The sequence below is a fragment of the Cheilinus undulatus genome, linkage group 13 (genome assembly GCF_018320785.1).
Source record: "Cheilinus undulatus linkage group 13, ASM1832078v1, whole genome shotgun sequence".
Taxonomy (NCBI): Eukaryota; Metazoa; Chordata; class Actinopteri; order Labriformes; family Labridae; genus Cheilinus; species Cheilinus undulatus.
The window spans coordinates 17,777,159-17,805,104 of NC_054877.1; the positions used below are offsets into that span (position 1 = coordinate 17,777,159).

The 27,946-nt window shown below is 39.1% G+C and overlaps 2 protein-coding genes across 3 annotated transcripts; both read right to left on the reverse strand.

Moving 5' to 3' along the window:
• Window positions 1–27,859, reverse strand: gpt (glutamic--pyruvic transaminase). 2 transcript variants are annotated; one of them, XM_041803260.1, is made up of 12 exons: window positions 26,847–27,859; window positions 21,230–21,416; window positions 14,838–14,927; window positions 14,526–14,634; window positions 14,227–14,360; window positions 13,786–14,029; window positions 11,556–11,635; window positions 11,334–11,470; window positions 11,072–11,246; window positions 7,099–7,254; window positions 5,631–5,743; window positions 1–1,016 (listed from the first exon to the last, which is right to left on the reverse strand). In XM_041803260.1, the coding sequence occupies exons 1-12, from the start codon at window positions 26,879–26,881 to the stop codon at window positions 926–928; spliced, it is 1,551 nt and encodes a 516-aa protein (XP_041659194.1). In that variant the 5' UTR covers window positions 26,882–27,859; the 3' UTR covers window positions 1–925. The 2 variants fall into 2 exon arrangements, with proteins under 2 accessions (XP_041659194.1, XP_041659193.1); XM_041803259.1 differs by lacking the exon at window positions 26,847–27,859 and having other exon boundaries at window positions 21,230–21,933.
• On the reverse strand, window positions 24,334–26,654 carry fuz (fuzzy planar cell polarity protein). The gene has a single exon (XM_041803261.1). It carries the CDS (start codon window positions 26,474–26,476, stop codon window positions 25,172–25,174), a length of 1,305 nt encoding a protein of 434 aa, XP_041659195.1. The 5' UTR covers window positions 26,477–26,654; the 3' UTR covers window positions 24,334–25,171.
• Window positions 27,860–27,946: the final 87 nt, after the last annotated feature.

Here is a 27,946-nt window from a genome sequence, read left to right on the forward strand (position 1 = left end):
TGTAATTTTTAATGATTTACATTTCTTTAATCAAATATTCCTTGGCTGTAAACATCTTATGAGAACAGTGATGAAAAATGATGAACCACTGTATGTTTATGTTGCTCTTCACAATGAAAATTGAGGTTAAAAAATGGACTAAATATCTGTTTATCTACAAAAAATCAGAAAAAAACAAGATTAATGACTTGCAACATCATGAAAACAAGTATGAAGATTTAAGATAAAATGTTAATATGTTTGACATTCTACCTCAAATAGAAAAAAGTGGTATAAAGACGAAGTATTACAGTCATAAGTTTTTCATTAATGATCACAGTCAAAGGAGACTGACCTTTGAGTCTTAATATTAACTCTAAGTCCATCTGACAGCTCGTTCCAAAATAACGAGACATTAACATACACTGTTACATTTATTTTGATTCTACAAAATCACCTCTGAATCATCATGCAATTGTCTGTCCTGCATACTCTCCCTGTCCAGTACTGCCCGCAGGAATGGAATATTTTAAACTGTTGTACATGTACTCAAAATTTAAGCAGCATCACTTTTTCAATTTAACCGTCTTTTTTAAATCTTAGTATTCACACAAACAACCTATTGTTCATATTCACAAATACACGGACCTAAAGTACAAACTGTACATCCTTCAAAGCCTTCATATACTCCATACCAAACAGATAAGATTTACTTCCTTCATCTCAGGGTTTTGTTTTGTCTCCTGACACAAAACAGTGCCTTGAATACTGTCTATGAATGTCCAGATGAGACAGCTGTAGAGGCTAAAGTGTGTCGTCACAGAGACCACCAGAACCTCTGTAGGAAAGGCACTTCTTAGCGACAGATGAATTGAGATTGGCTGAGTCCTTTTGGTTGTCGTTGAAAAGCTCCACCCTTTGCGAGAGGAGGAGGTAATACGTGAATTTAAGAGTACTGCTGTGTGAATCTCTGGTGGAACTCCTTCACTTTGTTCAGCAGGATCTTTAGCTTGTCTATCGGTGGCAAAATGGTCATTCTGGAAAGGGGAAAAGAAACATGAGAATCATTTTACAAAGACATCAGAGAGACTGAAACATGTACTGTGCAACAAATACTAAAATATCAGAAATGATGCTGGGAGTCACCAATCACCTGGCTGAGCTGCTGTTGTGAGAGAGTGCTGATTGACGTGAGCACTTTGACATATTGTGAAGAAATCAGTGTGGATCCCGTAAATATAGAAAAAACTAATAATGGCTGCCAGGGGTTGTTCTGACTTGACTCTGCAGGAAGAGTGTGTGAAATTAGCAGCAATGTGGTGTCACTGTGATTTGTCTTTTGTATAAGACCCTCCTGCTATTAAACTGACCTTTCATTCACATGCACCTCGATCACTGAGTCAGAATTTTTTTTTAAATAAGTTGTCAAAATTATTCAGCACTGGAAACCTTTCATCTGCTGGGTCCTTTGTCCTCGTTTTCATTTATCAGGAGCTTAGTATAGACAATTTATGGTTTAATGTGGGGATGTAGAAGGGGAACAGGAGCCTGATTCACATGCACACTTTTGTCTAGATGTGTTGTATAAAGGGAACACTGTGTGCATACAGTATTTTAACATAAATGTTATATAGCCACCTTCTGTATTGTTATATGTGGGCTTTTTTATATTATTGTACTAGTTGTACTTTAAGAGTCCACAATCATACCGGGATGACGTCATCATGTGTTAATTTGTTGCGTGACAGCTAAAAAAACAAAGCCATATTTTACATAGCAATGTCTTTGTGTCGAACATGTGATTTTATGCTGTCTTCAAGTTTTTGTTTGATGTCAATAGGTCATTTAGAACAGGAAATGTGATCATTTGGATTTGATTAAAAAAATATTTTACACACAAGTTACAGTGTTCCATACTATACAGACTGGCTTCTGTATTTGTGTTTTTTTTTTTTTTTTTTGCATTATTTCAGCATTTTATGTCTTTTTTAAAGGAAAAAAAGCTCCTTATATTTCTACAATCTGCTTATCATTAATTCTGTAAAAATCCAGTATTAGTGTTCATAAAAAATATCGTACAGTTGGACACTAAAAATGGAAAAATTACCTATGTATATACTTGTAAGTTTTTTTTTTTTTATTTTGGTTCAGTTATACATCATTGTATTTTTAATTTGAACTGCTTAGGAAACCCCCGCAGACTTGGAATGCAAAGAATCCCATGTTGTTCAATGATTACTTAAGAACAATTATTATTTCAAACTTGGCCTTTTTTGGTGGACAAGAAAACACATATAGACACATATCTATTCTGTGTAAACATAGAGCCTTTTTAGCTTTATATATGTAGTATTGCTAACTTTTTGTGTAAGTTTACAACATTTTCTAAATTTTGAAGTCTTGAAATGACAACGCCATCATATTTTAATATGTTCTAAAATAGCATTTGAAAAAATGTTATTTTTTTGTGTGTTTTTAGAGGTGTTATATATAGCATAGTAAGTTAAAGTTAAAAAATATTTTTTCTTTCATAAAGTTGAGGTTGTGCTTAAAAAATGATACCAAACATGAGCATGTTAAACCTTTTCTGAGCGGTTTATGCTGTCAAAAGAAAAGTATGAACAAAATGGCAAAAAATAACCTGTGGCCCTCCAAGGGTTATGTTGTTTGTCTCTGCAAGTTGTCTGGTTTAATGTATAATTATTATTTTTTTATGTACATGCTAGATGTACATTTTTACACACAAACCATCACTCTGCTGTGGACTACAGATGGAAATTAGCCTATGGCTAAAATCTGGCACATTTACATGTCTATGTTCAATAATGTGCGCTGCCTCCTATTGATAGACAGACGGAGTGATGGACGGAGTGACTGACGGACGGACAGACAGATCTGAATTATTTTAGCACATGCCAAATTTCTGGCTTTTGGTGTATGTAGACTTTTAGTATGTTTTTTACGCAAGGCAGGAGATATGCTTATTTCTGCGGTTAAAATCTCCTCTAAAGGGGATTACTTTAGTTTTGCATCCAGCCTCAAGTGGACACTCAGGGAACTACAGTTTTCTGCCCTTCCACATTGAAAGCAACTTTAAACAATTTAAGTTATAGCTTGACTCGAACAAAATAAGATAAATGTTTGCCCTAAATTTACACTGTAAGTACACTGATTAAAATGTCTGCATTATTTTTAACATTGACAGTTATGAATCATCAGCTCACTTTGATATTCTGCCCTAAGTAATAATTACAACACACCTCACATGCGGTCATGTTATTTATTGAGATTTTTTGGATGATATTAGTGCAGTTTGCATAAATGACACAAAAAAAAGTACATAATGAGATTCTTTTCACTGGTCAGCCATCATCAGAAGGTTATTTTTTCTTGTCATTGTCTTTTTCCCACTCCAGGCTTTTGTAACTTTAAATCACATTTTTCACACACTTCAGTATTTTGCCAACTGTTTTGTAAGATAGTAGAACAGTTGTATAATAAATTATGAAACAAATGTAAAACTTAAATTATTTTCAAAAAGGATTACACCAATTTTCAAGCGATGCTGTTTTTCTGTTCATCAGACCTTGCTCTACTGCAGCATTTATAAAATTCTAGTGGTGTAAGTATTGTCAGATAGTAGCTATTCTGGGTGCTGGGGATGAAATAGTTAAACTACTGTTTTATTTTTACAGGCAAAAAACCTTTGTAACTCAATGTCCTATATAAGCTACACTGTTATTAGCATTATCGGGTGACCAGTAGTGCTTTAAATGCTGCTTTGAATTCATATTATTCACGTCTGGTTATTTTACATTCAGAAATTTGTGCAGATCAACTTTACAAACTTGGACGGGAAAGTTAAAGTGTAGATTGATATGTTTCAAAGAGCAGATTAGTGACAGTTAAGTGCAATTACAACAGATGCACAACAGCAGATTTTTACCAATAGGACGTGTTAATATTGACAGCTATTATCAATTTTAGTCTCCTTCTTAAGATTTAATGTCTTTTAGTTTTAGTCACATTTTAGTAATTTCTACCCTTTATATCTTTAGTCTAGTTTAAGTCAACAAAAACCTAAAAAAAAATCTTAGTCCAGTTTTCAGTAAAATTCCCTAGCATTTTAGTCTTTACTTTTAGACACAAAATGTAATCTCTCTTCTGAATCTGGTACCAAAACATGGTAGTGTGTTCAATGAATCCTGCCAAACCCTAATATCTTGTGGTTTTCAATCATAAAATAAATACAACATAAAAAATTCTAATTGATCTGCTTAAATTTTAGAGTGATATATCCTATTTATCAGGGGTGTAACGGTACAGAAAAATTTCGGTTGGGTACATACCTCAGTTTTGAAGTTACGGTTCTCTACGTTTTTGGTACGGTGATTGAAGCAGATAAATAAAATTTTATTTTATTTTTAACTAAATTTTATTAAAATAAATAGGCTGAACAAATTACATTTAAATTATAAATAATGCGACCTCCCTCCAAAAGTTCTTCAATGATTAAAAATATGAATAAATAAATACATTTTTGAATAACTAGTTTATTTTCATTGATATATTGACATATTTATACCCATTCTTTAAACACTAAAATTCCCCTGCTAACTTAAATGCATCATCACACAACCACAAGTTAGCTGATTAAGTATGCAAATTAGCGTCTTTTTTGTCGATTTCAACACGGACTTCAGCACTGGACTACTTTTTTAACCAATGGGACCTACTACAAAGTTTGGAAAAACTTTTCACAGCCCATCTTAGAGGATAAAGAAGTTAAAGCTGTGTGAAATCTGAGGATAACTTTACCTATGACACAGCTGCAGAGTCCCTCTCTCAGTCCTCCGAGGCTGATAGTTGAATGTAAAGTTAATATGATTCATAGAGCCAGAGCATCATTGCTATATGGGTGATTTAAATGAAACTGGCGGCTCTTCTAACTCCACACGCGCCATCACTCTTCTTCGTTTGTTTTTATAACTGCTCCTTCTTCTGTAATGATGGTTGCTGGCAGCTTTTAGGCTCATTGCTGCCACCTGGATTGAAGTGAGAACTAGACTTTTTTTTAATACTCACTCAGACGTATTCGTCGTATTACTGCTTGCACCGAACCGTGACGGATGTACCGTGAAGATACGGGACGAATACAAATACCTTTGCACCCCTACTATTTATGAATCATGTAGTGTGCTGTGACATCGTCACAGCTGTTTGTAAATCACACAGAGGTTTTATGCTGATAAATGGAGGTAGACAACATTGGCTACAAGTGAGTATTACTCCTGCAAAATCATGACTTGGGCTTGTCAGTAAGGTGCCACAGACCAGCTTATGTAACACAGGATGGGATGTCGTAATGGAGCCTGAGCAGAGCACTTAAACACACATTTGCAAGTCAGCACATAGCCTTTAAAGCAGATATAGGCCAATATTAATAGCCAGTATATAGGTTGTAAATATCAACATTAATTGTGTATCTGCCAATACTAACTTCAATCTTTTTAAGCCAAATATCTGCCACTGCAGATGCCATGCATCCCCAGTAATTACTGATTTTAAAAGCTGCTGACAGGTTAATTAAAACAACTCTTTGTTGCAGCACTGCACTAAAGACCACAATGTATCATCAAGGTGTTTAGTACCTGAAGTGGTAGGTCCCATCCTTCTGGCCAAAGCCGCTTCCTGGCACGAGGCAGATCCCTGTTTCCTCCAGCATCTTCATGCAATAAAACATATCAGGCTGCTGACCAATATCCTACCAGAGAGGAGCAGAAACATCACACGACTAATCAATGCTTAATATCACAATGGAATGGTGAAAAAATAATGACGGTAAGGGAAGAAAATACCTGGGTATATATATTGCAGAACTGTTTTGTTTGAATATTTTCATTATGCTCGGGATGTGCAGTATATTTTTAATAGAGCTGTAAATCATTGTTACCCTTTTACTGAAAGCTCCATATGACCATTTATGTTGCACTCCCATTGAGATGCTTTCTAGAAACATTATTTTCCGTGTACTACATGACAAGGATTTTTTTTATTTTTTATGAAACCAAATGCTTGATAAGCAAAAGGGTTGACATAAAAGCAGGGACAGCTCAATAGAGCCTCTTCTTGTAACCACTAATCTATTCTTGTACTCTGCAGATAAAAACGCACAATCAAAGTAAATAGTTCAGTTTTTTTAAATTCCGGAGAGCATCCTTAGGGTGCTTCAAGTTATTTCATTTCATTTACTGTTAATAATTGTATTCTGCAGTTTCAGGGCAACCATTTATTTCTATTCAGTTTGTGTCTTTCAGGAGTTATTTTAGTCCTTCAGAATAGTACATGGCTGTGGATAAGCACAATCAATTTCAAATAGCTAAAGGTCGAATGGAAATAAAAGCAAGATGCATACTGTTTTGAAGTAAATATGAAGTACGTATTTCCTTCAAATTAGATAAAGCTTAAATAAAAAAATCACTTATTCAGCCTTAGAAGTGGCTGAGCTCAATGGATCGCTCAGCAGCTCTATTAAAGCTGTGAACATTAATGCTAGCAGGAGTGCTGTTACAGAGGCTCTGTCTTTGTGCCCTATTTATTTTTCTGCAGAGTCACTGGGATTGATCAGGTGTCAGTAGGTCAGCTTTCCCCTGACCTTATCCTCTGTTATGGGATAATCAGATTCTCAGCTCGGCTCAGCAACCCTCCCTGAAATTCCTACCAAGCGGTCAACCTTGGGACACAATTAAAACAGCAAGCCATTGGAAATCATTTGTTCCCTTAAGCAGACAGAGATGTGGATGTAAGGTGAACTGCACCAGGATAAACAGTTATTAAATGCAGCAGAAGGTTCAAGTATGCAACACTGCTTTTCCTTCTGTTGCGACTCATTTTGTGCAGAAGTTTTTAATGTAAGCTACTGAGCCATAAGTATTTGTGGATGAAGGTCTAAGAAGAAGGAAAAATTAGTAATATAATAAAATGTAGTAGTTTAATAAGAGCATTGAGTGTAAAATCTTGTGCAACTCCAGGACTTGTCTTTATTCCTCTCTTCAATGTCATTTTCTTGAAAAACTACTCCAGTGACTGAAGCAGTTACGAGCATGAGGGAGCACTGACCTTCGCCTCTTTAACAGCCTTTTCAGGGATGGTTATGCAGGGGAAGGAGTACATGGCGCCCTGCACGGGATTGCAGCTGATTCCATGCACTGTATTGAGAACCTGCTCCGTTAACTTGGCCTTCTCTGCTAAGGCACTTAAAGTGGCTGTGCGCTCCTGGATATGGGGGAGAGGAGGAAACACAAAACAGAGACAAAAGGTAGTCAATTGTTGAGATAAGCTAGAATATGAAACAAATCACATCTGTGATGTTTAGGACTGAATGTACCAGAATCAGTCATATCATGTGGTTATTCCCCGTTTTTTAAACTCAACCAATTAAATTTCTAACTTGTATTATTATTGGAAGGACACTGAGGTTTTACTTATTTCCAATACCATTAAGATAATGGACAAAATATATAATCAATATCAAATACAACAATTACAGAGAGGTCTGAAGTAAATCTAAGCCACTGAAACCAGACTTTGTGCTTTGTTTCCCTGATAAAGATAGTATTTTTGAATTTTGTTCCAGTGATTTCAGTGAATGTTGCCCCCTCAAACAGGCTGTGCTTGAAGACGTTAGGCTAAACAGTGTAGCAGATAGGTATATTTTCTCAGCGTAATATATCAAGTTTGAGGTAAAAAGGGTAAAAAGGGACAAAACAAAGGGACAAAAACAAAGCAAAAAAAAAAAACCCAAAACAAAGCTGGCTCAATTGTACACAATATCTGCAGTCTGCATCACTACCCATCCAGAATTCCCTGTCTTACTGAACGTCAGTGTTTTACGGACCTTCTTCAACTTTAAAAGGATGAATTTTGAAAGCTGAATGGAAATTTTTGTCATCAAGGTAAGTTTATGGGTGTTGCGTTTTTGATCTAATGACTGATAATAAGACAAGCTACAGTCGGCAGGAGATGTTTACTTTGTGAAAACATGGCGCCAGCTGTAAAAGTAGAAAGTTGAGTTTGAATAGCAAGTTTTAGCTTAGTAACTTGTTTGGGACTGACAGAGCCTGCAGACTCAAACAGCTGAGGTGAAAGAGCACTTAGCCACTAGCTGACATGCACATTGCTAAACAATGCCAAACACAGAGGCTTCCTGGATGAAAAATGAAACGCAACAAAAAAATTTGATATAACATATGGTTAAGCCAGCATTGCTTTTTTAGCCCGTTTCAACCTAAAATTTGCTAAATTCTGCGGAGAATCTGTCTGCTATGCTGTTTAGCCTACCTTCTTCAAGCGCATCATGTTTGAAGGGGCAATGCTCACTGAAATCACTTGAAGCTAATGGCACTACTTTCGCCAAGTACCTTATACAGCCCAGCTTCAAAAACACAAATTTCTCTGCTACAATTTCTCCTGATTACTAGAGCTGAAACTGAGGTCATGCCATGAAGTGTTATCAAAGACCATTTGAATCTAATTTCATAATTACTTATTACTCATAATTAATTATAAGCTTTGTACATAATTTAACTCATTATTTAAAACTGTTGAGAAACATCAGCCATGTTAGTGTACCTGTTTGGTAGTCTAAATCAATTTAAATTAAACATATGAACATGAACATAACGAGCCTTTTGAAGCATTAATGCATTTTTTTGGGCTCGTCACGTCGTACTAAAAAAAACTATTAATTGGGAGATGATCAGCGTGCACTTGCCTCTTCAAACTCATATAGCCTACAAAATAACCTCAGATCATTGTTTTTTTATTCATTTATAACGGTAACTGCTAACAGGATCACTTGATCCAGCCCACGCCTTGTCATTTATGAGCATTAAGCAGACAGCATGCAGCGTTTATTTACAGAGGTGAGGGGAAGAAGTTCGCTAGTCGGGACTTAATGACCAGCAGACATCGTCTTTTATCTCCTCTGCTTTCTGTCTGTCTGTGAGAGAAGCTAACGCTGATGTGAACATGTTAAGGAGATTATAAAAGGAGATGATACCACGTAGCCTATTTGCCGACAGGTGACTGCAGGAGTTGATGCAGTGAGGGAGGGCAGAGTAGAGAGACTCAGCAGCGCCACTTCAATACAAACAGCCTGCAACTTTGTGATGAGTTGAAGATGTGTTGTTTCTGAAATATTTTGAGCATTACTGCTGTAAATTATCTGAAAATAGCCCACTCTAAGTCACTTTCTGTGCTTCTCTACCTGTATTTCCCAGAGCTGCATTGCTCCTCTGTCCCCAGCAACACATCTCCCTATCAGTCAGCTGTGCACTAATGCTTCTCCCTCTATCTGCCCCCTTGTCAGCCAAGTGGGGAGGATGGGGGGGGGGTGACTCACCGACCAGGGTGATCTTGGTCAGACAAAAGCTTTTTGACCAAACAATCAACCGATCGAATGGAAGCAGTCAGCCCTAGTTCTTTGTTCATCTTCATTCCTTAAACCTGTGTTTTAAGGACTGAAGTTTGTTAAATTGTTCAGCCTTGAGTTTAAAGGTCTAAAGCTGGGGTCATCAACTACATTTGTACAAGGGCCAGATTTGGTCTTGACAGGCGCTTTGGGGGTCAGACTTTAAATTAACTCAGATAAAATAAATATTCTTGTCCAAATAACATATTTTTTGTATAGTATTTTCTTTCAAAATGTAAGCAACTTTAAAGCATTAACAATGAGATCAGTTCTTATAGCCTACCGACTGAAATAATTCAGCTGCGTATTTCTAGGACTGCCAAGTTGTCCATTTCTAGGTTTGACGTTAATGCATCCTGATTGATGAAATGACGACACTGAAAATTGCAGAGAGCGCTTTTTCTGCCTAGGGCGCTGAGCGCTCAGAGCACTGGACTACAGTGGTTCTGATTTAGGAATAAGTGCTGCCAGCACTAAAAAGCAGGTGATGGACACAGGCCCTTAATCAGGGCTAGACTGAGGTACAATACATGTTTATCATACATCATATTTACAAACAATAGCTGCCAGGTGGATTTTAAAAAAAGGGAATAAACAATAGGTAATTCCTAATAAAACTGTTGCAGTCTTGATTGTTTTGGGGTTGATTGATAGCTGTAGGTAGGGAAATTAAGACAAATGACATTCTGATAACTGCAACATCTTTTTCCTCCTCACATTTTCTGAATTTAATCATCTTTAGGGGACTGGATGGGGAGCTAAGGGGGTCCTGATCTGTCCCCCAAGCTGCCAGTTGATGCTCACTGGTCTAAAGTTTAGGTGTGAACAACATTTAAATATCTGTATCAATTTCAGTATTGGCTAAAATTAATTTCTAAATATGGCATATTGCATTAAAAAAATCCAACATTGTGTATCCCTACAATGCATTGATTTGTGACATTAGTGCTAGCCTCCTGGCTTAAATTTGCCTCCAAAGCCAGGCTCAGATCAACTTTACAGCCAATGGAAAAAGGTTTGCTAAGAGGTCATTATTGGGGTCAAATGCACCTCCTTTTCTTTTCCTTTCTTTGCCAGTATCCCACCTTTTACTCAGGTCTTGGCATCACTGTACAAAGTCTGTTTTAGGAAGGGGGGGTTACATTTAAAAACAGTACTTTTTTTATTTAAAAAATTGCATTTTTGTTAATTTCAAGTTTCTTTGGGAAATATCATTGGTTATTATTAATTGGTTGGTTATGTTTTTGCCATGCTTCATGCCCTTCATTTCCCCTTTATCCTTCTTTATAGATGGCCTTGCTGCCTCTACTATGGTAGGTGGGAATATGTTATCTATCAGCAGGATACAATGGAAAAACTTCCACTTTGACTGTGGTAACAGGTCAGCAGGAAGTTAAATGGTTGTATGTCAAGCTACAGTATGAATTACCAAAGCATTTTAGATTAAAATAATGATGAATAGTTCTGTACTGATACCATAAAGCTGAGGAATGTATAATAACAATTTTGTCCTTGTATTTATTTAGTATAAAGAAATAATGTTGCAGTGTATCGGTATATTTAAGTTTTTTTCCAATTTCCCAGACAAGCAACTGTAGTTCTGTGAGCCAGAATGCATACCTTGATGAAGTTGGCATATGAAGGCTCCCCAGGCTGAGGAGGGTTGACCACCAGGTCCATCAGAGCCTGTCCAGGAACAGGAGGACACAGACGGACAGACACCAGCTTGGTCAGCTGGGCCTTCACTTCGTCATCCATGTTGATGATCTCCATGTAGCCTCCACGGAAGCCACACCTAAGAGAGAGAGAGAAGTAGCACACAGGAATTATGTAAGACAGAAACCAAAATAGACAGAGAAGCAGCAACTCAGAATAGACTTACTCTCCCATGTAACATTTGGAGGTGGAGTGGAAAGATGCCAGCTCTACAGTATTTGAGTACTCCGGCCCCATGTCAAACAGAACCTTCTTAAAGGAGTGGAACTGGCAACCATCAGCATAAACATTATCCTGGTACACCTGAGATATAAACACAAAATTGCATGTTCCAGGTTGCAGTACACAGAGGAGAAACTGGATGTTAAAAGAGATACTGTTACAGTACCTCGTCAGCCATGAGGAAGAGACGTTCCTTTGCTGCAAAACGAATGACATCCTCAATGCACTCTCTGTTCTGGACCTGGCCTGTGAAAGAGAGGAAGACTTCTTATTGAAACAAGTTCTTTGTGGTTATAAAGCATGCTGCTATTTGCTGCCATCTAGTGGCTCTCTTAGAAATGCATGAAAAGTGTTACAGAAATACTTCAAAGGAATAAAAATGATGTGGACAACTCGAGCAGAAAGGAATTTTGATTAATTAAAGCCCCTGGCATGCTTGAGGTGGACTTGGGAGTCATGTATGTGTATTATACAGCCACAGAATCCCCAGATGGAGTCAAGCAAATGATATTTATTTTTTTGTAGCCCCTAAATCCAGTACATTTAAGGCAATGGAGCTGTGGATGAATTGGACATTCATCAGCCAGAAAACAGCAGAAAATTTATTTTGAATAGGGATGCATATGTATTGGATTTTTGCTGTTATTCAATGTCCAACATTTACAAATGCATTAGGGCAGACACTGATATTAACAGTGATGTTGAAATGTAGTTCAGACCTAAAATTTCAGTCCTTGAGACAGATTTTACAGTCTGACAACGAAGAAAAAAATAACAGTCATTGGAACAAACACTTAATTCAATGAACAAGGCCAAACACTTAAGCTTACATAGGTCTGCTGGTCAAGCCCTAAATTCAACTCTAATTATATCAATTATATCAAACTCTAATAGCTGATATTGGCTAATATTTATAGCTGATATGAATATCAGTAAAAAAAAATTCATAACTTCTGATACCAGTAATCAAGCTAATATATACTGAAACTGATGCCATTCCAATATTGTGTGTCTCTAAATTGAAAAACTTTAACTAAATGCCAGTTTAATTGCCTTTCTGGGGCTTTCAATTATATCTTGCATAATTTTTCAGTGATAGTTTAATTTTCATTTCATAAAACTGATGACCTTAACTACCTAAGTGGGTAATGGTAATAGAATATTCAGATTTCTATCGAACATGGCTATTGCTGCTATAAATCATTTATTGCTGCCATAATTACTGAAACTATAGCCATAACCAAGAAAATATGTTTGAGGTGGATTTATGGCCAGGACAGCCATCTTAGTCAATGCTGTTGCTCGGCTTGTTTTCTCGGTTTCTATACCGCCATCCTGTTCTTTCTGCATTTCCCTCTTCTTCAGCATCTTCTTTTCCTCTATTTTTGCATCTCCTGTTCCCTCTTTTTCTGCATCCCCTTCTTCTTGTTTTCAGCATTTCCCTCCTCTCTCTTTCTGCATCTCCTTCTTCTCTCTTTTTGCATCTTTTCCTTCTCCTTTTTGCATCTACCTCTTCTCTCTTCCTACATCTCCTTCCTCTCTCTTTCTGCATCTTTTTCTTCCCCCTTTCTGCATCGCCCTTTTCTTTCTCTCAGCATATCTCTTTTCCTTATTTCTGCATCTCCTTCCCATTATTTGCATGTCCCTTTTCTCTCTTTCTGCATCTCTTTCTTCATTTATGACTCTTCCTCTTCCCTCTTTCTGCATCTCATCTACCCCTTACTCCCCAAACACAGCACTGGCAGATGACTGTCCAACATGAGTCTGTTTATGCTCAAGTTTTCCACATGGTAAAAGGAAATTTTTCCTGGCCATCTTAACTGCTTAATCTTGCTTAGTGCAGAGTTTATGCTGGATCAACTTTTGGTCTTTATAAATAATAAAAAGAGTACAATCTAGACTTACTCTCTTTGTCAAGTGTCTGGAGATAGCCTTGGTTATGAATGGGCATTATACAAATAAAGACTGATTATAAGATGTTGTGATGAAAACTGAGCTGTTCTCATGACAACTGAACGAACTTTAGCAGAAGAGGAAGCCAACAAGATCCAGCTGAGAGCTGAAATAAAGTTATGAACTTTATTTCACTGGTTTGATTGAAAATACAGCAATAGAAAAGAACTGAAGAAACAACAGAAAGCAAAAATGAGAGAAAATTTGTGAGTAGAAAAGCTGACAGCATATATTGTATACACTGCTAGTTTGACACTTTCACTTCCTTTAAGTCATCTTTCATGATAAAGTTCATACGGTTCAGATTTTCTGTTCTCTATCCTCTAAAGCTCAATGACCTACACCAACCAAAGTGCTGGCCAAAATGAACTTATAAGTCATAATACTAAGAAACTACACATAATTTAGTGTTCACTGATGCTTAAAAACATAGGAGACTTTACCAGTTGGGTTTCCTGGGTTAATGATGCACAGGGCTCGGGGGTTGCAGTGTAGCCGGGCCTCATCCAGGGCACGTTGCAGCTCAGTGATGTCCAAACTCCAGCACTTCTCCTCATTAAGGTAATAGTTGATCTGCACGGCACCCAGTTCAGCCAGAGCAGCAGAGTAAAGGGGATACTGAGGTATGGAGATCATAACACCTGCACGGCTAGCTCCCTCGCCACACACCAACAGCTTAAGCATGGTCTACAAGGGGAGACGGAATGGTTGATACAGGGTTAGTCAGCTCAACTTGCATGTAATCACATAGAATTGCATTCCAATTGCTAAAAATTATCAAGTTACTTTAAAATACTGCAGGAATGTTTAATTCAATCTCAATCTTAGGGGTTAAAAGTACAGCAGAGACAAAGTCAGCGTAACAGATGAGAGCTAATTTGTACCACAATGCCGTCGCTGGCCCCTGTAGTGAGGTAAATGTTGTCTGGGTCACAGGGCACGCCACCATCCCTTCGCTCAATGTAGCGGGCAACATCATGACGCACAGAGTCGATGCCCTGACTGGCACTGTAGGAACCTGAGGGAGAGTCATGCAGAGATAATGCATGCTGCTATGAAAACTCAAAGCTTTAACACCAAAGAGAATCATCAGAAAGCAAACTTTAACACACGTCATGACACTAAATAATAATTAGCAACTTGGGTAGCACAAAGCACATTGTGTTTTCTCAAAAATCCTCACCCATACTGTTCCCTCCACAGGACTGCAGAATGCGGCGAGCTCTACTTTTAGCATCCTCCGGGAATGAGCTGTCATTTAGTAGTTCAGGATAGGAGCAGAGTGCCAAGACCTTGAAACAAAGAGAGGCATGAGTGTAATAAACGGTGTGAGGGAAATTATGCAAACGGACGCACGGATTACTGCATAGGGCAGGAAGGACATGATTGAATCCAATTTAGCAAAGGAGGATGATTTCAATGTATCATTGACATTGACAGGTCAGAGGGGAGGTGTTAAATTTAGATGAGAGGTGGGGGAAGGGCTTTGGCAAACCTGTCTGAAGAAAGTGATTGGCTGCTGGCCCATCGCATGTGCATCACCGATGTTGGCCTTGATGACTTCAGCAAAGGGCTTCTTCATGCCCTGCAGGGAAAAGGACAAGATATGAAGATGATAAAGGAAAAGTTTAAACAATTCACACAACTCTATAAGGAAGAAACCATATTTTTCCTTCAATGTACAGTGATAGCCCAATAACAAACCTAACTTAAATGACAACAAGGATAGGGCTGTTTAGGAACCCCACACAGCACATACCACCCTCGACACCGTGCCTACACACATTCATAAACAAACATAACTTTGCCATAAATATGCATGCCACAAGCGGCTGAGAGAACAACAGCTGCTGAGATCACAGAGGCTTTTGTGGTTTACACGCAACCACATCCAGGAATAACCCATATTGGCTAAGTTTATAAATTAACTTAGGACTTTCCCTGTACTAAAATCCACATAAAAGTAGCATTAGAGCTGTATTTCTCAATCAGCTTTTAGCTCAGCAATCATTTCTGTGCTTTTCTGGAGTTACAGCCTGTGTGGAGTTAAGTTAAGCATAGTAAGCTACAGGGTAGGCTGGTTTCTTTGACTCCAGGATTGTGTGAAACCCTCACGTTAGTCCAGACAGGGAAGTTATGCCCTGTGTGACTTCAACCAAGTGGGGACATTTCTACATGTTATGTGGCAATGTCCTCTAATTAGAAAATTTGGGGGGCAAATAGCTGAGCTTCTCTCTAAAACACTTGAAGTTGTAGTCCCTTGTTCTCCCTAGTTCATGCTTTTGAATGATTATTCTGGGCATAATCAAATTAAATTCAAAAAGTGTAACAATCAGCATGTACTGAAGCTAAAAAAACGTTAGCAGTTAGGTGGAAGCCACCACACACTCTCACTACACATTAGTGGATTAATTCATGACATTATTCTGATGGTCGTCAAATTCTCTTTGGAGTTGGTTGTCAAACCTGAATGACTGAAAACACTGTAGTATATAAGCCAAGCCTGCAAGTGGCACTGTAACGCTGCCACGGAAATGCACCAAAAGAGAGACAAAGATTACAGAACACTGCCCAAAACTTTCTCCTGGTTGCCCTTCTGGTTGTTTTCCATGGTGGATTAAAGAACATCTGGTGCCTGCTGTTCTCTGTGGTGGTAAAGGAGCATCAGATTCTGCTGTAAAGAGCCATAATAAGCCCAGTAACTTCTGCAGCATGAACGAGGCCCTGTAATCCATAGATATGGAGACGTCTCCATATCTATGCTGTAATCTGCCATAGTTGTTTTGGTTTTACAGATGTATGCGGCTTAGGTGGGCTATGCTATGTATGACGTAATCATTTCAAGTAAGGTGTGGTTGGCCGTCCACACGGAGACGAAACGGTAAGTGTTTACAGATTTGTTCACTCTGGGACCCAGTTTCACAAAGTAGCATTTATAGCCTCCCAAAAAGCCGTTTCTGTGTGGATGAAATGCCAATATGACAAAACACTTGCCTATGCTCCTGAATTCGTCTCTGTGTGGACGGGAAGGGAATGTGAATAGCCTAGTTGAGTAGGCTATTATTGTTAGGCCTATTTGTTTTTTTTTCTTTATTTTGCTATAAGCCTATAGGCTGGCCTAAAGATGTTCCTTTCCATGCTCCTTGCACATTGTGTTAAGATGCATATAGTTATGTTACTTGTCAACTTTTCAATAAAATTGGTTTCATATTTAGTTCTGCCTTTTTTAAAAATCATTTTCCCCATTAAAAAAAAAAAAACATTGTGACAACCATCCCATTTATATTGCTGGTTGTCACAATGTATCAGAGTGTCTTTAATAGCCTTTTTGTTTCAGTAAGCTGGAAAATGAGAGGGACACACATTTCAAGCCAACACTTTAAACTTCAGTTGAATGTAGGAAAGACATTTGAAAGATGTTTCGATGATGAATAATTCACACCAGTGTAAAAGTGACAACCAACCTCATTCTACCCTTCTCCTAAAAATGTAGATTTATACTGTAGATGAAAATTTAGCTCTAGGACTGCTTAACTATAAGTCTGTAACAAACCTTTAAAGCTGCATGAGTTTTCAGCAGCACATTTAAAAATCTAACTTCTGATATACTTTCTATTCAATTAAGTACATCTGAAGGTTGAATTTCTTTGCAGTGTGTGTGAAAATACTCTGTCAGATACATAGGGCAATATTCTCAAAGAAGAGTCCCAGTTTGATTTGTAGCAACACACAATGCAGAGAAAGACTAATGCATCAACAAACAAAGACAAGACAACTCAAGAAAACTAGCTAAAAATGATGATGTTACCAAAATAGAATACAATCTATGGCTTGCTATGGGGATATTCTAAAAGGAAAGATGACCTTTCATAATTCTACAGGTGCAAAGAAACCGAAATTCCAAAATCAAGATTTTCAATCGCTCAGAAGTAGACATGAATGGTTTTTAGTTTTTTCAGGAAAACTTAAAGCTTAACTCTCTTTTATAGCATTCCTTTTGGCTTCAAACACACTGGTGCTCACTGACACTGTTAAGTGAAGTACTTTTTTTTAATGCACCTATTTAGATAAGATTTTAATAACAGGGTTAAACAGAAAGAAGCTATAAAGTAACAACTACTTGGTGCATCTACAATGGCTTTAATACAGACAGTCTGTGTAAACATTATGTTTCAATCTGTGCTAACTTCCTCATCGTGCTGACAGTATTAATCTTATGGCACAAAAACAAAGAAACAAATGTGAAACAAGGGCTTTGGACTGCCTGACAGAAAAATTGGCTGAGTATTCACATAAAATTTTTAGAAGACTATGTGGAGACTGAATGAACAAATATAGACAACTTGAACATTTCTTTAAAAGAACTCTTAGAGCAGATGAGTACACTGACAGAGGACAAACTGTGATGCTGGCACACACGCGCGCTGTTGACACCAGATGTTGGAACAGCGTGATACCACAGAGAGGCCGTGAGCTGAACCTCACACTGACATCCTGCGGTAATCAAAACAGCCTGTTTGTTTGAATTTTCCAATCCAGTTCACATTTTAAGAGGCTCTCTCCTGCTCTCTCATTGGTCACATGTTAGAGGCGTATCTCTATCTGGACCAATAACATGACAATGGGGGAATAACACCCCCAGGTCAGAGTAACCACCCATTTGTGATGAGGGGATGACCTGAGCTCCTGAGAGCCAACTAGAAAGGCCTGAACTGTTTGTTCTTCATCACTGATAGCACAAACCAGCAAACAATGCTGACGTTACAAGAAGGTAAAACTCAGGCAGTGGCTCTATTTCCTCACGTCTTGCAAAGGGAACATTTCAGTCATAATAAGCTTTATGTTTGAAGCTTTAACAGTAGAGTAAAGTTCATGTGATAAAAGTGGATTAAAAACTCTGCATAAGATGATGCTAAATTAGTGCAATGTTAGGATCAAAGCAACAGGTTAACAGGTTTATACATTGTTTTATGTCTGGCTGAAAATATGGAGAGAGATAGTCAAAAACTGCCTTTGTTTGTCTCTGGTCTGTCCCCATAGCGACTCTCAAAAATGTCCTCATTCATTATCAGTTTGCCGTTCATTAGGACAAACAAAGACCATAATAAGCGTGTGTTAAGCCTTTATCTGTGTGCTTGTTTGATGGTTGGCTCAAAGTCTGTCTGTGTCTATTCCCTTTCTGGAAAAGGGAAGAACTACCATGGCTGTACATGGAAAAAATAACAGGAACAAGGCTTTTCTTGTGCTTTAATGAAGTGCAAAGATCTCATTTACCAGATGACATGGTGTGCAGGAAACTGGAGTCTTGGTGTGCGAACATGATGTTGTGTTTTATTCATGGAGAAAAGTGAGACTACCACTCTGACCTGTTTCCCAAAGTAATCCAACCCCATCTGGATTGCAGCTTGAAAGGGAGATGCACATATGAAGGGGAGTGTGTTTACTGAGAGACAAAGATTGGAGGACTAAACTTGACTACTCAGGAACATTTCTGCCTTCCTGGTTGGCTGCTATACTATAGTAAAGACTGGCAGGCAGGACATAATGAAACGGCAGAGTTTCCGTTGTCAAACAAAGAAATGTGATGAGTCAAGAGTTCATTACAAGTTGTGAAAGTTTGGCGAATTATTTTTTTCTTTCTCATGAAAACTTTCCTATCCTTCTCTATCTTGAATGGCTGGATTAAAGTGCAATTTCTTCTGCTTTTTGAACACCTAAATATCACTTTGATAACACCTGACCAAACTCTTTCACAGTCAGGAAGAAAATAACTCTGTTGTTGAGAGAAAGGAGATCCCTATTGGGGGAGCTACATAAACAGCGCATAAAATCTATGGTGTCACTGAGCCATCTGGTTAAAAGGTCACCACTGTCATTACAGTCCCTTCTGCCCAGGGCTGCCTTGCCTTTTACCTGTGCAAGAACCTGTTCACATACTCATCTCCCTTCCTGAGCAAAGCACTCAAGAGGGGACAGTTTTCACACCAGACTGCACTCCGTACACTTACAGCTGGTTGCCACATCACCAGGAACTGTGTAAGAGGAAGGGATCAACCAGAGCTTTATGGAAAAATATGACAACTGGTACCAATTGATTGAAAAGGATCAATCAAATCTAGGGTTGTCACAATACCTGAGTTTTAAACTTTCATACAATTCTTGCAAAAATCAAGCAATATTGTTCCCTCCCTGTTTTGATATGAAAATCAAGTAATTTCCTTTTTTGTTTACCCATTTATTTAAGGTCTTTTTTGCCTTTACGAGAGTGTCCACTTGAGGCTGGCTGCAGGAACACCAGAGGTCAACTTACACATGTTAAAAAGACGGTTTTTACACTAGAAATAAGCTGGTTTACAGCCTGTTTCAACAAATGAAACGTGTCTCATTAGCTAATGTCTTCATGTCCTCTCACTGTGGTGGTGGGGTTGTAGTACGATTGTACCATAATCGTTTTGATCATATTTAGGAAAAACCTCATTTGATTGATGGATAGCTTGACAGGCATAAGCTACCTATCTGACAACCAGAATACTTGACAGGAAGTTGAGCTCAGTGGGCGGGCTCTTGCCTGCAGAAAGGTTGATCCAAAGTTCGGTTGAGACGGTGATTTCAATATGGAAGCTGCCGCGGATTGGCTTCAATAGCTGTTCGAGTCGGCCTACTGTAATCAAATGTCTTACGTCACACAGGCTTTGTTCAACTCTTTTCACAGTCAAGGAAAGGAAGTTCATCTTATTTTCGCTTAATGTTAGTAATTTAATGAAAACAAAAGTAGTTTAGAGGACGAAAAATCATAAACCAAGAAAAAAATGTAAGACTTCATTTTAACGCCACATTGCCCAGCCCTTGCTTTTAGTTAAAAGTACACTGATGGCCACCTTCATTTACTGTGGATCATTAAAATAACGGATTACATCATTTTCAAACATAGGGTACCAAAACATATCAAAGTATTCAATATTTTGACAAAGTTCCCTTTTTACATTGGATTAAAAGGAGGACTTAAATATCTGACACTGGTGCGTAGAAACTACATTAGAAACTCCAACTGATTTCTACATGGTGCAATGCAATACAATAATGGAAAGGCTGACATGGGATAAAGCTGGAGATAAAGATATGTGCATCCACAGTAGCAGACAGAAAGGCACAGATATGACACAGAAATGCAGTCTCAGTTATACTACAGACTTTAACCTCTTGCTGAGTGTCCTTCATTCTCTTTGAGAAAACATTCAAAACAGGTTAGTCATTAACAAAATAAAGTGTCTGGATCACACAAGATGGCACAGTTTTCTGAAGGACTGATAAACATCCTCCAGATTTACTGTCTAACTGACGGACTTTGATAAAGGGTGTGCATGCAGACTGGACAGCGATAACACACTTTTCTTTTGGGATAATGTTTACATGGTGTTAGTGAGTCTATAACCTGGGATGGAGGGTTGCTGATATGCAACTATTTCCAAAGGCAGATCTGTATTAATTATCTACAGCTGCTTAAAGCCAAGAGAATGCAAAGTTAATTTTAACATGACCAAATCTACCATTTAATTGTAAAATATTCAAAAGAGCACAAGTTGTCATCTATCACTGTGTCACAACAATTTAAGAAGTTGGTATTTTGAAATCAAATGATGGTAAAAAGTAGTGAATTTCTTCTGAAAAGAAACACATCTGTTTTGTTGTGTTATGAAAGACGCACAGTTGTGCAATCAGTCTGACCAATAAGGCAGGCTTATTTGACTGATTTAATGAAAGGCAGACGACACAGTATGCACAGATGATGAAAAGGGCTATCATGTAGTGGAAAAATAAAGACTGGTTCCTGGAGGATGCAGGCCAGCATACACACACTGCACAGTTTACACAGCCTGGTGTACAAACCTCAGAGAGCTCCCTCTCCAGCTCAACAGCCCGCGCCACGATGGGTCCACGCACGGCGTACTCCACCTTCTTCACAGTGGGGTTCATGGTGTCGATGGTCAACACCTTGGCCCGGGATGTCACTCCATTCTCGGACATTTTTTCCTGAGGGAGCCCACGCCGCGTTGCACTCAAACTTGAGAAAGCTCTGCCGGGAGAGGAGGACAGAGGGGGAGAGGTCAGTGAGCGGACCCTGGGCGCAGGACCGGCGCGGGGCCGCTGCGCTCCACTGCAGCCGGCTAACAACTCGCTTCGCCCCCGGCTGAGAAGTCTGGGTGACAGCAGCGGCATCCGAGTGGCTGACATTTTACACGGCTCTCTTTCTCTCCTAACAAGTTAACTTTAAAGCCTCCGCGGTGCGCTGCGACCTGCAATACACCGGTTGCTTCACTTAGCAGGAGTGAAATTGAAGTGCAAGTGGAGCAACCTAAAATGACTACGCGCTCAGACCTTTGGACCTCTCAGAGGTTAAAGTTTAAAAAGAGACTCCTACAAAGTTGTGATAAAGTCACAGGAAGTTTCTTTACGCTTTGTCTGCATCCCTCGCCTCTCTCTCTGGAGTTTTTGGGGTTTGTCCCCTGCACACATGGCAACGCTACAGCTCGCGAGCGTACCCCACCCCTATGTGTGGCTTAGGTTATCCCACCCCCCTCTCTTCTGTTATCCAACGCACCGTGGAGCTGTCAGTCAGTCCAGCTGGGTTCTCCGGTTACTGAGCCCAAACGGCCTTGGGTGAGTGACGTGGCTCGGAGAGGGATAATGTGACCATACAGCGACTTTAAACTACGTACGACGCTCACTGAACCCACTGAGCCCCACTTCTTTTGTTCTAAGTGTTCTGTGCACATTGGCAGGAGGCACTGAATTCTTTCGGTAACCAAAACAATTATGTCTACTCCTCCTAGCTCAACTGGAGCTGAGTTAGCTAAATGTAAGTTTTACCAACACATTCTGTATTTAGAGACAGAGTAATTTGAAATAGACAAATGCCGTGGTTTTAATGAAAAAAAAAAAAACAGATTAAAATTCTCTGGAAAAAATGAAGTCTTATATGCCTTTAGTTTTAGGGTCTTTTGCTCAGCTGTGTTAAATCATCTGAAGCAGGGGTCAGACAAGGTCCGGCCACTGGTTCAAGTTTCCTAGGTTAAACTAGGACAGTCCTATAAGGCAACAAATGTGCTCTTTGACACTAGATACTCTTTTTCAAATAATAAAAGGCAGCTAAACCTGAGACTGGAAATCACATACTATATATTGTTAGCACAAGTCCCCAGAGTATGCCTTTGCAGTGAAAACGGCAAAACCCTGCATTTATCATTACTTAACTATTTGCTTAATGATGGTGTATGTGTTTTGTAAACAGCCACTGACTGGTATTATAGGAGTTTGTGGTGCAAAATGCAGGTAGTTTTAACTTTCAGAGAGCTATAGGTGTTTGAGTGCATAAGTGATAGTTATACAAGATAAATCAGATGCTATCAGTTGTTTTTAGTTCTTAACCTTAAAACATTTAAACATTAACTGTTTGGGCCTCATAAAATTATTACTAGCTTTCATTAGCAAGGAGTTTGATTGAATATATTAACTAAAAAGTAAGCACTTTGCTAAGTTGCCCTCTGTTATTACTTGCAAGCCATAAGGGGTATAAATGGGAGAGGTTTATGGAGCCCAGCCAAACTGGGGGCCCATGGAGGTCAGCAAAATTGTGGTCCATTGTGATAACTGCTGTGATAACCACATTTTATTTTCAACCTGAATCCTAACCGTTCTTATCAAAGCTACATTTCTTTTTATAATTTATTTTATGTTCTAGTATATAGTCTTCAGAATGTAAACCTTTCAGAATCAAAATGGGTTGCAAGTGGCAAAAATGTGTTAACAGGGCAAAAAATAGCCTAGATGAGAAGTGGAAAAATGGGTTTAAAGTGGTCTAAAACTGTGGTAAACAGGGGCAAAAAGGTGAAAATGAGTTAAGTGACAAAAATGTGTTGAAACAGCAAAAATGAGTTCAAAGAGACAAAACTGGCAGATAAAGTGGCAAAATGGCCTCATAGCGGCAACAAGAGCAGATGAAGTATTGAAATATGACGGATAAGTTGCAAAATTGCTTAATAGCTGCAACAAGGGCAGAAAGGGGGTAAAATATGATTGAAAAGTGGCATAAATTTGTTTAAAGTGGCAATAAATGGGTTAAAGCAACAAAGACAGAGTGGCAAAACAGTTTAAAATTGCAAAAACTAGCAGGAAAATGGGTGAAAGGGGGTTTTAAAAAGTGACGAGTTGTGTCAAAATGGCCAAAAAAAAGTTCAAAATGACAAAAAACTGGCAGAAAAAGTGGTGAAATTGAAAAGTGGCAAAATGGCTTAAAAGTAGAAAAAATGGGCAGAACAGGTAGTATAACACAGGATTGAAGAGTGGCAAAATGGGCAGAAAAATTGGTAAAATATGGTTTACAGGTGCTGAATTGGCTAAATAGTTCCAACATGGGCAGAAAAGGTGGTGAAATAGGATTGAAAAATGGTAAAATTGCCTAACAGTGGTAACATGGGCAGAAAAAGTGATGACAAAGGATTTAAAAGTTGCCAAAATTGCCTAATAGCTGCAACATGGGCAGAAAAGGTAGTGAAATAGAATTGAAAAGTGCCAAAGCGTGTTTACAGAGAAAACTAGAAAAGCACTCGGAGCGCAGACCATTAGCCCTATCTCCCAATAGTACAGAATCCTTTAAAAAAATTCCTGGATCCAGACGATGATCCGGATCACTCCCAAAATCTAATCAGTTCTTCCTTATGCCATTTCTGACATTTCCTGAAAATTTCATCAAAATCCATCCACAACTTTTTGAGTTATGTTGCTAACAAACAAACAAACAAACAAACAAATGAACAAATCCACCCAATCACAAAACCTCCTTGGCAGAGGTAATAATGCGTTAAGAGAAGCAAAAAATTGTCAGAAAGCGGTGAAAACACCAGAAAAGATTTGAAAAGGGTTTAAAAATGGGCAAAAATTATTGGACAAAATAGTCTGGAAAAAGTGATGGAAAGGGGCTAAATGTGGCAAAATTGATTTTAAAAAAGTATGCAAAATTAATGAAAAGTGTCAAATAACTGGCAAAAATTTGGGTTTGGGGAAAGTGGTTAAAAGTAACACAAATAATTTTAAACACCAGAACCCCTTAATAGCTTGACATACTTTTCAGCTTCAAAATGAGGGAACTTTTAGCCAGGACGCTAGCACTAATGCTACTGATCTAACACACATGCATTGACAACATCAATAAAGTACAACGGAGGAGGGCCCATTCACTGTTTTTTTCCAGGGACAATTCTGTGGGCAGCCCTGCTTAATTGTAAAATGATTACAGTCTTTTCTTTCTTTCCCCATGAACATTTAACTCAATATCTTTAACACATTAGCAAAAGTGAATTAAAAAAAATCAAAGACACCAACTCAAATAAAGTTTCCAACTATATTTAAAATTTGAGCAAGAAACTCAACAGTTTTGAAACCGTACAATTCAACAGGTCAGATCTTCAAGCAGCAGGCACTTATTTATCCCAGTGTGACAAAATTTCACATAGTTTTCAAGTTCTCTGTATAACACAGTACAAGCAGTATGGTGGGCTTTCAGTAAGCCCAACCTTCACTAAAGCTTAAGTCCACGTGAACTTAAGCTTTTCCTTTCCATTAAGCCAGTGAGAAGTGCAAAGCAGTGACTTTTCTATTGAATAAGCTCAAAGCAGTTCACTTCTGTTGGACGATTTCTGATGTTTTTGTACACCTGTCCCTTTTAGATCCCTGAGGGTACTTTAATCACATCTCTTTATCAAGATACAATTCTACGTTTTCAACAACGACTTTACCAAGAATGAAGCTCTTATGTCAGAGTTGGTAATTTAATTAAAACCCAGTGGCTGCAACTATGTCAGAGAGAGTCTGTGTGGCCACCGTACGTAATGCAAAGGTGGGCACTGACAGTGGGACAAGCAGGAAAAACTGGTGTTGTGGTGTCTGGAGTCCAAAGCTTTTGCACTCTTCTGTAACAAGATAGCACTGTTGAGGCTGATGAGTGAATCCAAGGACAAAGTCTTCAGTGTTGTCTCTCTGAGCCCTCTCCTCCGATGTAACACTCAAAGTTTCCTCCTGGTTGAAATAGCGTGTGGTGCTGAAAATGTAGAAGAGCTTTAAGAGCTCCCAGCAGCGTGGCTTTGAGGGTAAAGGAGGGTCTCCAGGTGGATGATTGGTGAGAGTACGAACACATGAGACTGAGCGACGCGTTTCGCAGTTGATGAGAAGAAGTGCCATCACATCAGGGCGCAGGGACACAGATCCTGGTAGGGAGCGCTCTCCAACAGCCAGGCAGTCTCTTAAGGTCTCTACCAGAGGTGTCCAGAAACGACCAACAAGCCCACTTTCAGCTCTGTGCAGGGAAGGGGTTGGACCGCATAGAACACACACATCTGCCCCAGGGAGCAGCTGGAAGCGAAGCAGGCGGTGAGCCACAGTGGGGCTGCCCTGAGGAAGGAAAACCGGGTAATCACAAGAGGCTGAACCAGAAGCCGTGAGGGAGCGCATCAAAGCAGAGAGCAGCACAATTTCCTGCGGTGCTAGGAGCCACCACTTCTCAGTTGCTGCAGCTATCCGTCCATGAACTATCAGACAGCCAAATTCACTGTCAGCAGCCTGAGCAAAGCCATCCATGGCCTCTTGAAGAAGAGTGGGGTTTGGGGGCAGCAGTGAATCAGCACAATGTGTAAGGTTACCCAGGATGCCCTCTTGTTTCTCTTCCAACAGCTGATCAATGAGGCAGAAGCAGGACCGCAAATCCCTCTTCAGCCTCTCCACATTCCTGACATTGGCCAGCTCATCCTGCCCCAACACCAGCACCATGCAGCTCCACACATTCTCCAGGAGACGTTGTAAATGGACCTCCTCCTCTTTGCTCCCACCTGGACCCCCTCGTCCACCTCCATTCACAGCGATGAGCATCACACTGTCCTGGAAAACTCTCCACACCACTTTACCCCCGCTTTCAGTCTCACAGGAGGATAACGTTACTCCGTGACCGCCCCCGAACATGTGAACACCATTTAAGGAACCGATGACAGAGAAAGGCAGCTGTTTGGAGGCTCCTCTGGTGAAAAGAGGAACCCCACTGCTGGCTGTGAGGCAGAGGAGCTGTGTGGAGCCATCCTGGAGCATCATTGTCGGGTTAAACTAGCATTAGCCGGGGTTCACGCTTGCAGGCACAGTCAACAGATTCGCTTTTCAGTTGCGGGGATCTATTTCTAGGATCTACAACTACAATCATTACACTTAACAAAGACTAGCTAAAGGTAAACGCTCTGACTGGTTCTAGTGTTGCATCAGAGAAGGCGTGGAACGTTACCTTGGTGAGCCGTTAGCATCACGTTTCGTCTCACCGTTTTCCCCTCAGACAGCTAAACCGCGTTCAAACAACAAGATAAGATGTATCATGCAGCAAACCTTTCTACTGATGCTTAACTCAACATATATTAACGCGTTTAATTAAGCCAACAGTGTTTTGAGATGCTAAGTTAACAAAATGGGTTACCGTCGTTTCCACAGTAACGATGTCCCATGATTCATTCTTCAAACTAGCGAGGGCGGATACATTCGGCTGGTCGAGCTGCAGTTATGATTTACGAGTACCGCGGCAACCGCTGACGAAGCGGGACAACAACCGACCTGGGTTCAGTCCCTTGAGTGCATGGAAGCACTGTTGTTCACATGCATCGGACATCCGTTAGCTGGGTTCTCGCGAGAGCTGACTCAATCGCTTCACTGTGATTGCATGATCTCGGGTTCGCGCGGGGGATCTGGTGTGGATACCTCTGTTTTTTTAGTTTTTAGATACGACTTACTAGTTTTTAAATGGTGATTTATTATCAACTACAATTATTTGATACTTCAACTACCTGTTTCTTCTCTAAACATACAACAGAGCAGTTATTTTGATGGAAGAAACTCGTAAAACCTGAAAACTCTTTGAATTGTATTATCGTTGTTCTTCAATTCAAATTCCTTTTCTCCATTTACTTCAATTCAGCGTGCATTATTGGCAAGGAAAAACGGCTGTTTGCTTTGCCAAGACACTGTAAAAATAAATTAATCATATATTTAAATACAATTACGAAACTGTAATGCAATTGGTATGTATACCAAAAATCTGATCACTTGTTTTCACATCGTACATTGATTTTCCATTATCTATACTTACTATAGTGGATATCACAATTCGCCTTTTTCCAAATCCATTAAAATTACAACTTTTTAAATAACACTGCATTCCCCCTTTCATCATAATATAATACACAGTGTAAGGCTACGATTAAGACTATGATGAAGTAAGCCTACATGCTATTTCTCTTTACTCATCATGAAAATTTAAGTGCCTCCTCGTCGTTTTTTGGACAGCCATATTTAAAAACGAGGCCCAGCCAAATTGGGGGCCCATAGAGGCCAGAAAAATTATATCAGAAAATAATGGTTTAAAGGGGCTAAACTGGCACAATAAACAGTTAAATGTGATTGAAATTGGGCAAAAATGGGCTTTAAAGTGATGAAAGGGGGTTAATAGTGGCAAAAATTAGCCAACAGAGGCAATGGGCAGAAATTGGCAAAATTGGTCAAAAGGAGCTGAAAGAGGCAGAA

Coding starts and splice junctions, on each gene's coding strand:
- fuz (XM_041803261.1), bottom strand. CDS start 26,476: ATGATGCTCCAGGATGGCTCCACACAGCTCCTCTGCCTCACAGCCAGC.
- gpt (XM_041803259.1), bottom strand. CDS start 21,574: ATGTCAGCCACTCGGATGCCGCTGCTGTCACCCAGACTTCTCAGCCGG. Junction 11,471..11,555: donor TCTTCCTCATGGCTGACGAG/GTACTGTAACAG, acceptor TTTATATCTCAG/GTGTACCAGGATAATGTTTA. Junction 1,017..5,630: donor GATGGGACCTACCACTTCAG/GTACTAAACACC, acceptor TCCCCTTTCCAG/AATGACCATTTTGCCACCGA.